At 32.7% G+C, this 12,391-nt stretch overlaps 1 protein-coding gene and 1 long non-coding RNA gene across 3 annotated transcripts in view; one reads left to right on the top strand and one right to left on the bottom strand.

Moving 5' to 3' along the window:
* Nucleotides 1-12,391, top strand: part of STAM2 (signal transducing adaptor molecule 2) — a 39,188-nt gene that overhangs the window by 19,610 nt on the left and 7,187 nt on the right. The window contains exons 7-11 of one of the 2 annotated variants that reach the window (XM_006196164.4): nt 139-325; nt 7,972-8,066; nt 10,125-10,207; nt 10,344-10,431; nt 11,414-11,468. In XM_006196164.4, the coding sequence (XP_006196226.1) occupies nt 139-325; nt 7,972-8,066; nt 10,125-10,207; nt 10,344-10,431; nt 11,414-11,468 (508 nt within the window). Of the gene's footprint in view, nt 1-138; nt 326-7,971; nt 8,067-10,121; nt 10,208-10,343; nt 10,432-11,413; nt 11,469-12,391 lie in introns of both variants that reach the window. The other variant, XM_006196163.4, reaches the window with a different exon arrangement.
* Nucleotides 2,421-12,175, bottom strand: LOC140696365 (uncharacterized). The gene is made up of 2 exons (XR_012072583.1): nt 12,017-12,175; nt 2,421-2,572 (listed from the first exon to the last, which is right to left on the bottom strand). It is a non-coding gene; the product is annotated as an uncharacterized lncRNA (long non-coding RNA).

Genomic DNA, 12,391 nt, shown 5'->3' with positions numbered 1-12,391 from the left:
ATTTAACTGGAAAAATAAAATATTCACTTGATTTATTCTTATTAAATATTACATTATATAACATTTCTTTTTAACTTTTTAAAAAATCAGCATTAATTCTGGCTGTCTTGTTTTTTGCATTTTAATTTTTCAAACTAGCTATTGAATTATCATTACAAGAGCAGAAGCAGCAGCACACAGAAACAAAATCCTTATATCCATCTTCAGAAATTCAGTTAAATAATAAAGTTGCAAGGAAAGTGAGAGCTTTATATGATTTTGAAGCCGTTGAGGACAATGAACTCACCTTTAAACATGGTGAAATTATTATTGTTTTGGATGACAGGTATGTTTTAAATCTTTATTTCTGGAATATTTTTAATTTATTAAGTATAATATCCTTAATTTAGAATGCTGGATATTCAGTTTTTGACTTTGGTGTATTTACATCATAATAGAACTTTTTCTACCTTAGTTATTTTTTTCTAAAATTTGTTAGACTGGGTAATGTGAGTTTCTTATTCTTTTGTTAAATTTGGTAGTAAAATATTCTCTATACCTTGGTTTAAAAATGTATTAAATAATATGATTTATTATCACAATTGGGAAATACAGAAATATTCAGTCTTCTGAATGCATTTACATTGGGAGTTGTATTTACCAAAATTACTGGCAAAAAAAAAAACTTTAGGAAGAGATACAACTGTATTACCTTTGATCAAAGCAACCAGAAACTATGCTCGGCTCCTCCCCAATCCTTAATCTGCTAACACCTCTCCCTCACAACTTCTCTATCATTTAAAGTTGTAATAAAGAATAGATCTGTCTATATTGGGCCTAATTCTATTTTACTTTGCTTTTAAAAGAAATCAATGAAATTTAGAAAGAGTGAGACCTAACAGCTTGTTGCTGTGGACAGAGATTGCAAGTGTATTTGGTATCTATGATAAATAACTTAGTAAGGATACATTAGCCTAGCATATTTTTAAATGGGTAGATACACAAAATGATTTTACTTCGCTACAGTAAGTATTTATTGAGAAAATGTTATGTAATATGCTATGTTTATAATAAAAAATGAATGAGGATACAGTTTTCTTCATAAAACTTAGAATAAAGTAAGGAAGTTAAAATTACTTTACAGGTAATTATGTGGGATGCAGATTGTGAATGCCATGAAAGAGGCAATGTTGGGGGTCCAGAAGAGAGCAGTGACACCTGGTACAGGCATCTAGGAAAGAAGGCTTATCCAGGGGGTCCTTTTCAGGTGAACTTTGATTGATTTTGACAGAACAGGAACATTTTTGCAAGAAATTGAGAGCAAGAAATTGAAGGTCTCTTACACAGTCAAGATAACACAATAACACCATGTTCACTTAGAAAATGATCATTTTTTTCTTTAAGAGATTTTTTTCTTTAAATAACCATTTGGTGTGGGACACATAATTCCTGAAGGAGAGTAAATAGATAGGAAGATGAAGAGGTAGTGTGAGGTCTGAACACTGACTGAAATGTCAGGCTTCTGAGTGCAGTTTTAGTTAGAATATTTATAGAAGAACTTAGGTTTACACTTCTGATAACTCTTGTATAACTATAAAATTAAGGATTTTTATAAAATAAATAGAAACAAACTACAAAATGAGTAGTTTTTATTCTAAGAGGCAAATTTTGAGTGTTACTTTTATATAATAAGAAAATTTTCCAAAGTAAATTGCTGCTCTCAGGGTCAATACTGCTCTGACCAGTGGTGCAGGTACTTCATCATTTATCTTCAGCAGGTCTGTACTACTTGGTGCTGTGGTAACTCAGTTCTCTGATTTTTTTCTTTTGTGATTGTTGTAAATTCTTCATACATAACCATATACCTTGATATCATTTGGTGTTCATGTGTTATTATATGTCTGTTATGGTCTGTAGGCTCGTAGTGAGTAAAGGGTGCACGTGTCTTTTTCACTGATGTCTATTTAAAGCACAAATTCATTAAATAACTTACTCATACAAAACTTATTTTCAGCTGAGATTTACCACTGCAAAAGAGAACTTTTTTTCTGTGTAACTGCTAAGAGAACCTAACATGAATATGATGGAATATGTAGGTTGTTTGCTGTCATTTTGATGTTAGGAGACCCTGGTCTTAAAATTGCCATAAATGTGCTCATCAACACATATAGGTTAAAGATTGTCATTGCAGGTGATTGGTTATCACTGGCAAGATTTTAAACACAAATGCAAACATGGGTACTAAAGTTAAATGGCAGTCTTAGGTTAAAAGAAAGTCATCTAGATGATCCAGAACATGACTGTATCCATTGTTTTTATATTGTTGTGGAAATGAAAGTACAAAATTTAAAATTTGACATATGGAACTTGAAGTTCTTCAATTTAAGAAACACAGAGCTGATAGAAAGGCACATATTTCTTATTAACAGAGTATACCAAAATTTTTTTTCACTTTCTACGTTTTTAGCTTTATTTCACCACTTCTTGTTTGTTCCTGTATGTACCATTTAGAATAATCAAGTGAAATTCTTGAAGTTCCAGAATGCCATACCTCTGTGGCATTGTACATTTGCTTCTTTCTGCCCAGAAAGCCCTGTCAAAAGAGGCAAACACATTTAGAAAAGAAAAGGAACTTGACTTACAGGAAAGCTTGCAAGGGAGTCCAGGCTTTAATAGGATTAGCTTCCTAAATTTAAAAATAAAACAGGTATTTTGAGGAAAAGATCCCCACAAGATTACCAAGGTTTCCAGGTTTACTATCTATATGTGTGTGGTAGAAATAGTACTTTGCTCACATTATCATGTCTATAAAGGGCATCAGTTATCCTTAGCCATTGTCATTGCAAAAGTCAGCAAATAAGTTGTTTTAGTTAAGTCAGTAGCTTAAAGAAGAGGTTCTGGTTTTCATTTATTTTGAGACTTAAAATGAGACAGGACAGCTTTGTTTTTTTGTTATCTGAATGTGTAAAGTTTTTTGTTTCTTGGTACTTTCATTTTCTTACTTGTCCGTAATGGCAGCAGGGCAAATGTAATTTTTATTTCCACAGCTCTAATTTCCTTTCCCTCCTGGCAAGTGTCTACTTAACCATGAAAACCCATGGCAGATTTTCTATCCTCTGAGAAGCCTTTCAACCCTCCTCTGCCTTTAGTTCCCCATAGAACTATGCTGCTTCTCTCCCTGAACATAAGGGATAGTGGTTTTTATACTGGATCCTAAGTACTTCTTTACATAACTCACCTGTTAGATGAGTTGATTCTGAAGGAGGTCAGCACCTCCCTGGGTGGTAGGAGAAAACAAATCTTAGAAGGTAATGCAACGTAGCGTGTTCTTAGGTGCTAGGGGAGGGTTGAAAAATAGTGCACTAGATTTTAAATTTCTTGAAGGAAGAATCTGTGTCTTAATTACCTTTGTAACTTCAGTGCTTAGCCTGTTGTCCCTGTCCTCTCTTTGGTTGGCTTTCATAAATGTTAGTTAAATAATCAATTTGTTGAAGGTAAAGTTTATGTCTCTTGCACTTACATCATTTTTCATTCAGCTGTGATTTATTCTTTTAATAGAAAAAGCTCTACATATAAAGGTAGCATTTAATTTTTTCCTTAATTATCAGTTTATATAAAATTACAATGCTGAATTACCTTAATTTAGGAATTTTAAATTGAACAATATTTTGTGCCATTAACATTCCGTGGAATCAACTGGTTGTCAGTGGAGAATGTTAAAGCTGGGTTAGGGCTGAGAAGGAGTCATCGTGCTTCAATATGGCATTCGGTTGTTTTGCCTACTTTTATGCTTCATCAAAGAGTTTGCAGTAGTGGTTGGGAGGGAGATTGTCCTACATTAATTAGTGGGACCACTAAGGAAAGCTATGCATAAAATTGTTGATAGATTCAAATACAATCTATGTATCAGTTTCACCATTTCACAGACTTGGGTTCTCTGCCTTTATATAAAAACTCCTCTAACCTTTGAACAAACTAGTGGTTACCAGTGAGGAGAGGGAGTGGGGGAGGGGCAAAATAGGGGCAGAGGATTAATAGGTACAAGCTACTATGTATAAAATAAAGGATATATAGTACAACATGGAATATAGCCAATATTTTATAACTATAAATGGAATATAACCTTTAAAACTATGAATCACTATTGAACACCAGAAACTTATATAATATTGTACATCAACAAAAGAAAATAAATAAATAAATAAAATACATTAATTAAATGTTACCCTAAAGAAATTCCTTAAAGTTCAATTTTCCTTTTTAAAATAGAAAGTTCAACTTAAAACGTGCCATGTCAATATATCAGTTATTTTCTCATTTTAAGAATTTGGGTGCTATTTAGCTCTTTTATTTATTTTTAGTACTTTTTAAATGAAATGATGGTTCAGATTCATAGAAGTTAAATCATCCTGAAGTTTCATCTTTAAAGAATGCCTGCTCATGGGAGAACCTGACAGCTACATATAAAAGAATGAAATTAAAACATTCTCTAACATCATGTAGAAGAATAAACTCCAAATGGATTAAAGACCTAAATGTGAAATCAAATACTATAAAATTCCTAGAGGAAAGCATAGACAGAACAGTCTTTGAAATAAATCACAGTGATTTTTTTTGGATCTGTCTCCTAGAATAATGGAAATAAAAGCAAAAAATAAACAAATGGGACCTAATTAGACTTAAGAGCTTTGCACAGCGAAGGAAACCATAAACAAAATGAAAAGACAACTTACAGAATGGGAGAAAATATTTGTAAATGATGCAACTGACAAGGGCTTAATTTCCAAAATACACAGACACCTCATACAGCTCAATATTAAAACAGCAAACAGCCCAATCAAAAAATGGGCAGAAAACCTAAACAGACATTTCTCCAAAGAAGATACACAGATGGCCAACAGGCACATGAAAAGATGCTCAACATCCCTAATCATTAGAGACATGCAAATTAAAAATACAATGAGGTATCACCTCACACTGGTCAGACTGGCCATCATCAACAAGTCTACAAATAATAAATGCTAGAGCATGGGGAAAAAGGAACCCTCCTACACTGTTGATGGGAATGTGAATTGGTGCAGCCACTATGGAGAACAGTATAGATGTTCCTTAAAAAACTAAAAATAGACTCACCATATGATCCAGCAGTTCTACTCCTGGGCATATATCAAGAGAAGACTCTAATTCAAAAAGATACATACACTCCAGTGTTCATAGCAGCACTATTTACAGTAGCCAAGGCATGAAAGCAACCGAAATTTTCATTGACAGATGATTGAATAAAGAAAGTGTGGTATGTATGTGTGTGTATACACACACACACACTGGAATACTACTCAGCCATAAGAAAGAATGAAATAATGTCATTTGCAACAACATGGATGGACCTAGAGATTATCATACTAAGTGAAATAGGTCAGAAAGAGAAAGGCAAATATCATATATCACTTATATGTAAAAATTTTTTAAACGATAGGAATAAACTCATTTACAAAATAGAAATGACTCATAGACATAGAAAACAAATTTATGATTACCAAAGGGGTGGGAGAGGGATAAATTAGGAGTTTGGGATTGACGCATACACACTACTTTATATAAAACAAATAAACAATTAGGTCATACTATATAGCACAGGGAACTATATTCAATATCTTGTAATAAACTACAATGGAAAAAATCTGAAAAAGAATATGTATATGTGTGTATAACTGAATCACTTTGCCGTACACCAGAAATTAACACAACATTGTGATTCAACTATACTTCAGTTAAAAAAAAAAAAAAAAGAATGCCTACTCAGACTCACAGATAAAGAGAACAGACTAGTGGTTACCGGCAGGGAAGGAGACAGAGGGGAAACATCGGGATAGGAGAGTGGAAAGTACTAACTATTGGGTATAAGATAGGCTGCAGGGATGTACCACACAGAGAATAGAGCCAGTATTTTGTGGTAACTGTAAATAGAGTGTAACCTTTTAAAATTGTATAAAAAATAAAATTAAAAAAGAATATCTGCTCAATAAATCATATTCTTAGAAAGGAATGGGCAAAATTATTTCCAGATCCTATGATTGTCCATTTACAAAGTCCAAAAAAATCAATGATCAAACTATTAAAAATGGTAAAAGTTGATCAAGGTTGTTGGATACAAGCTCAGTATAAGTGGTATGCTTTAATCACAACTATTTAGAAAATGTAATAGAAAAAAAGTCATTTTTAACAGTTACAAAATTAAAAATAATTAGGAATAAATAAACCTAACAGATATGTAAGGACCATGGAAAAAATAATAAATTCTTTGAAAGATATAAAGAGTTATAAATATATATTTATACAAATGTAAGTGGAGAGATACCATGTTTATGGTGAAGGAACTTTTACATTGTAAAGATTTAATTTTTCCATTATTAATGCATAAATTCAGTGTATTTCCAATTAAAAGCCCAATAGGACTTTTTTTTCAGAGAACTTGAAAATATTTTAATTTAAAATTAATATGGAAATGTGAAGGTATACGATAACATAGAGAGGGTACTTTCCCTGCCAGATTATCAAGGCATATTAACAAGCTGTAGTAAATAAATATATAGACTATTGCAGCAGGATGGAATCCAGAAATAAGCTCATGAACAGATAGCAGCTTGCTGTTAGAAAGACAGGCTATAAGGAATCAGTAGAAAAATGTTGTTCTGTTAAATAAATTTTCTGGGATAAGTGACTTTTTTAGCAGTATAAGTAAAATTTGATTCGGTTTCACACAGTACATGAAATTTCATTCCAAATAAATTAAGGAGCTAAACATGGGAGAGGGATAAAAAAGAAAACTTGAAACTATTAAACAGATATATTGGAGAGTAGATTTAGGAGTTCAAGGATAGAGAATTTTTTTTTAAGTGTAAACCATAAAAGGTTGCTAAATTTAATTACAGGAACAGAAAACAACATACAGTAAAAGAAATCATTAACACATGTTAAAAGACAGTGACAGTTCTAGAGAAGGTATTTGCATAATGTAGACAAATGCCGTTCAGAATATGTAAAGAACTCCTACTTTTCCATGAAAAGAGACAAATGGCCCAGTGGAAAAAGAAAAATGGACAGACGATATGAAGTTTACAGAAGAGGCAATCTGGGTGGCCAGCAAACAATGTGGGTGCTCAGAATTGCAAATAAGCACAGCAGTGAGAGATGATTTCTCCTGTGTGATACCAGGTGTTCCTTGGACAGTTCACATGTGTGAGCAAAGATGACATTCTGACATGCTGGTGAGGGAAAGGAGGATGGTAAATTGCCACAACCACTTTAGGGAATATTTGGCGATACTAATAAAATGGAAAATGCTTGTTCTGTAGCCCAGGAAGTCCATATCTATGACTAAGCCTAGAAGAATTGTTGTCATGTATGCCCTAAAATTTAGAATGATTATTACCCCAATCTTTGTAGGACTGGAAATAACCTAAATGTCTACCTGTACGGGAATGGATAAATCAAATATGCCATGTTCATGTGATGGGTCTTTAATTAAAAGGAGTAAACGATCTGAAAGTATTAATATATGAAATTTAAAGATCTATAATGATAAACATTCATATCTATAGAGTTGGCTGTAGATGTATGTAAACAAATAAAAAATACACTTGAAGGATGGCAACATACGAACTCGGTTGTGGTGGTATGAAGGATGGATGTGAGTCTGGGACTTGGGGATGTTGGTAAAGGAAACTTCAGTGTTATCTATAATTATTTTTTAAATCCCAGAATCAAATTGACCAGTTGCTGATTGGTTTGAAATTTAAGTATGGAAGTATGGATGTTTGTTTTATTTGTGCTTTTCTATCTCTTAAGTTTAAGAAGAGCTTCTTTTAAATATCATGGGATTTGAACTAGTATTTTCAAAGTAAGCTAAATTAAATTTTTATCTTAATTACTCTTGACACTAATGTACTGAAATGTAGAGTAACAAATGATATTTTTGTACTGTATTTTCAGTGATGCCAATTGGTGGAAAGGAGAAAATCACAGAGGAGTAGGACTCTTTCCATCTAATTTTGTAACAACTAATTTAAACATGGAATCTGAGGCAGGTAAGTTAAATCTTAGGGAAGGTTAAATCTATTAAAATTTGTTAAACTTGAATATTATGGTTCAGTTTGGAATATAAAGTAGATTGGCATTTAAGTCTTGTTTTAAATCATTTATTTGTAGGTAAATACAATTTAGCCTACCTCTTAACCAAATTAAGGGATTAACTTATGCCAGGTCAATTCGAAGAGTTATTTTCTTATCATTATATTTTAAATTCTTTGAGTTAATGCACATACATACATATAAGGTATAAAATAAGCTGTGATGACCATGTAAATATTTAAATCAACTTAATTATGGTTTAAGGGGCAGTTTATGTCTGTTCAGTACAAATAATATTTGTTTTATTTGTCACTGAAGCATAGTATTAAAGTGGATAGATGGCAGAATGAGGGTTGGGGGGCCTGTTGACAAGTGCTGAGTGTGATTACAGAGATTAGGAGTACTCCTAAATTTTAGACTTTTCCTCACCTTGATTCGATCCTTTGGAACTTGGGACAATAACAAAGTAATGTAATCAAGACACTAGGTTCCTAGTTCAGATCTTCTGAACTTCACTCAGTTTTGCAGCCATAGACAGTTCCCCTCAGCAGCTGCCAGCCATGCAGAGAAAGCTTCCATTTGCTAGGCAGGTGGGGAGATGAGGCGAGCTGAGTATAAAGAACAACTGATAATAATACTAATTATGGTGAGGATAAAAAAAACTCAGTGGTGTTTAAGCACTCATTTATCAGATGTTGTGCAAAATCCTTTGCTTGCACTATGTCATTTAAGCCTCACAAGTGTATGAAATAGGTACTTTAGTTACCCTATTTTACAGATAAGGAAACTGAGGCTGAGGTTATGTGGCTAGTAGGTAACAGAGCCAGGATTCTAAAGTTAGCCAGTCTGCCATTAGAATGTACTTGTAGTGACTCACTGCTGGACATCGCTGCTAATAACCCTTATTGTTCTAGAGAAAGAACTTCAACTGATAGCTCTATGCATTGTGTGTAACATCATCTTCATTTGGGTAGAGTGATGCATTCAGTTAAAATGAAGTTGAGAGAGATGAATACTGAGTACTCTGCCACTGTGTATACTTTTTATTCCTCTAGTCTGACTCTTTAAGTAGGTATGAAAATTGGAGACACTAGTTTTAGTAACATGATAGACCATGCTCAGGGAATCCTATTCTATAGCAGTTTCCCCTTGGCTGGAAAGACTGAACTGCAGTTTTAAAAGTAAAAAATATTCTGGGTTTTCAGTAAATCCACATGCTTATGCTGAGCTCTGTTCTTTAGGGCATATTTGAGAGTTAGCCAAATATTTGAAATAAGTGGCTCACTGTTGGGACTTAAAAATTATTTGGTTGTATAGATTTTTATTATAATTTGATTTGTATCAAAATTTACTTTATTAAAATATAGTACATTATAGTAGTACTCCAGTGAGCATTTAAATAGTTTTCTGGATACGTATGTTTGTAAGTTATTTTTCAGCCTTCTCTTTATGAAAAGCTTTTTTATTTTGTGTTTGGTTAACTGTTATGAAAGTTGGGTTGAAATCAAGTGTTTATTTTTCTTTTTTGTACATATAGAAAATAATTTTTATATTGTAAGGAAAGAGTGTAGAAGGAGTTCATAGATTAAACTTTCAGATTAAACTCTGAAATTAGCTAACTAGATAATATGCTGTCTATTCTCTTATATATTTATTCATCCTAGTGGGTAACACTCGGTTTTCAGGAAAGTGCCTGTAATGACAGTTCCCATTAATATTGCTTACTTGTTCCACTAGAATGTAAGTTCCATCAGGACAAAGATTCTTGTTCATTTTATTCACTGGTGTATTTCCAATGCCTGAAACAATGCCTGGTGCAAGTAAAGGCTAAATAGATAGTTGTGGCATGAATAAATGAACACTTGTAATAATATATACTGCTTATGAAATGTGATAATTATTTAAAGGGTTTCCATTTTTTTCTTATGTGTAATCACAGACTACTTATAAATTAATGACTAAAATACCAAAGTAAATGCTGAGGAACTTAAAAGTTTACTTTGTTTCCATAGCAGCTGTGGACAAATTGAATATAATTGATGAGGAGGAGGAGGAGGAAATTAAGAAATCAGAGCCTGAGGCTGTTTATATAGATGAGGTAGAGTCCTTCTTTTGTTTAATAGTTACACTGTCAAGACTTTTAAAATGTATTATTCTTTAGAATGTTTGGAAAGAGTAATTTTTATATTCACTGAAATTAAAACTCTTTGTAAAGTGTCTTGTTACTTTTTTAGGATAAGATGGATAGAGCTCTGCAGGTACTGCAGAGTATAGACCCAACAGATTCAAAACCAGACTCCCAAGACCTCTTGGACTTAGAAGGTACTAAGTGAATATCAGGGATTACTTTAATGTCATTCAATGTTTTAGCTATTTTATAATGTCTTAAATTTCTTCCACCTTGGATTGCTTACAGAGATTAGAATCTCTGGTGGGAAATAGACTAGTATAGTAAAATAGTAAACATATTACTTGGAAGGTGTTGCTATTAAATCTGCCTATCCTGTTCACCGAGGAAGTCTTGGCTTTTTAGTGTAAGCACACTAAAGAAATTTGCAGTCCCAAAAAGGACAGAATTAGAAATAACAGCATATTAAATTAATTGAGTCAAAATGTTAGAATTCTTATTCCTCTATTAATTCTCTTGTATCATAATTTTAAAGGTCAGAATTATACATGATCTTTGTTAACTTTGTAATGTAGTCATTTGATGCATGCTGATGTGTCTTTTTAGTCTTCAAGAAGTTTGAAGGAATTAAGGCAAATGTTTTTATGATTTTTAAAAAATCCACTGGAAGAAAAATCTCTGTGATAAATGAATAAATGCTGTTAAATTTTTTTATAGAAGAAAGGATACAGAATATTGTGCTATTCATTGTATCATTGTTTACATTTGGAGAAATACAAAATTAATTTTGAAATGGCTTAAATAAATGAAAAGTGTTCATATTCAACTATACATAATTACATATTTTATATACTGTGACTCAAGTTCATTTTACTTTAGCTAATAATAGTTTTCTAGGTATTTTTAAGATTTTTGAGATAACTCCAAATTTCACAGTCTGTTAGCTTAGTACTCCCAGAGAACATGGTGAGATTTCTGTTCTGATTTTGACTTTGCCTTGGTCACATGATATTAATATTGGTGCTGAATAGTATTAAAGTTAGGTCTTTTATAGTCCTTTCTTTAGCATTAGCTTAATTTTCTTTGTATTTTGCATGGTGTTACATATTGGTGCTCTATTGTTAAAAATGTTTGAAACTGACTTCAAAAGACTTTAAAATATTTTTGTGTTTACAGATATCTGCCAACAGATGGGTCCAATGATAGATGAAAAACTTGAAGAGATTGATAGGTGAGATTCTTTGTGCAGGAAATAACAAGTATAGTTTTCTTTTGTTTACTTGTGTTTGGCAGAACTTTAAGCTAGGGAGTTTTTGTGGAATTGTTCAATCTTTTGAAATTGTTTCCCACTTTCTAAAAATCTTACAAACTAATAGCAGAATGGTACTTTCAGTTTTGGTGGCAATTTTTTTTTATGGCAGTACAGTAGAATGCTGGACCCATGTGCTTATGGTGCCAGTCTTCATTTTCTTACTTGGCCTGGAGCTGAGGAATAATGAGTAATGAAGAATAAAGTTGAATAGAGCACAAAATGAGATTAGGGCTCTTAGGCAAGCATTGTCTTGTTACATAATAAGAAGTAGTATTTGTAAAACTTTTTTTCTTAATGGTATTTTGGATTTTTGGGGGGGATAATTAGGTTTATTGATTGATAAATGTATTGGGTGGGGACTGAACCCAGGACCTTGTGCATGCTAAGCATGTACTCTGCCTCTGAGCTATACTCTACCCCTTAGTATTTGTAAAACTTTCAAATGGAGCTAAATCCAGTGTACACACCTTCTCTTCTCATTTTTCTTCCTTGTATTTCTGTTGTCCTTTTAATTTTATTATCTCTTCTATCCTACTCTTCCTTAGAAATAGCAGCACTGAGGAATAGATTGTCTAGGGTTTTGAGCTTTTAACTTAGTTTTGCCCCCTTCTCTTACTCCTCAGAGCTTTCTGTATGAGGTCAGAGGGAGCAGCCATAGTGAATAGCAGTCAAGGGATACGGCTTTAGTGTTCCATCATCATCCCCTTCTAGATTCTGTTCATTGAGTTCTGTACAGAAGAGCACAAGAAGAACAGAAACTACTTTACTTATCTGCTTTTAGCATACAGGAGTAGTAGCTGTAAGATTTTTTTATGGTCATTGAAGATTATAATCTTTGTTTC

The sequence above is a fragment of the Vicugna pacos genome, chromosome 5 (assembly GCF_048564905.1).
Source record: "Vicugna pacos chromosome 5, VicPac4, whole genome shotgun sequence".
Taxonomy (NCBI): domain Eukaryota; kingdom Metazoa; phylum Chordata; class Mammalia; order Artiodactyla; family Camelidae; genus Vicugna; species Vicugna pacos.
The sequence above is the reverse complement of the archived record's forward strand: the minus strand, read 5'-3'. Positions and strand labels throughout refer to the sequence as shown.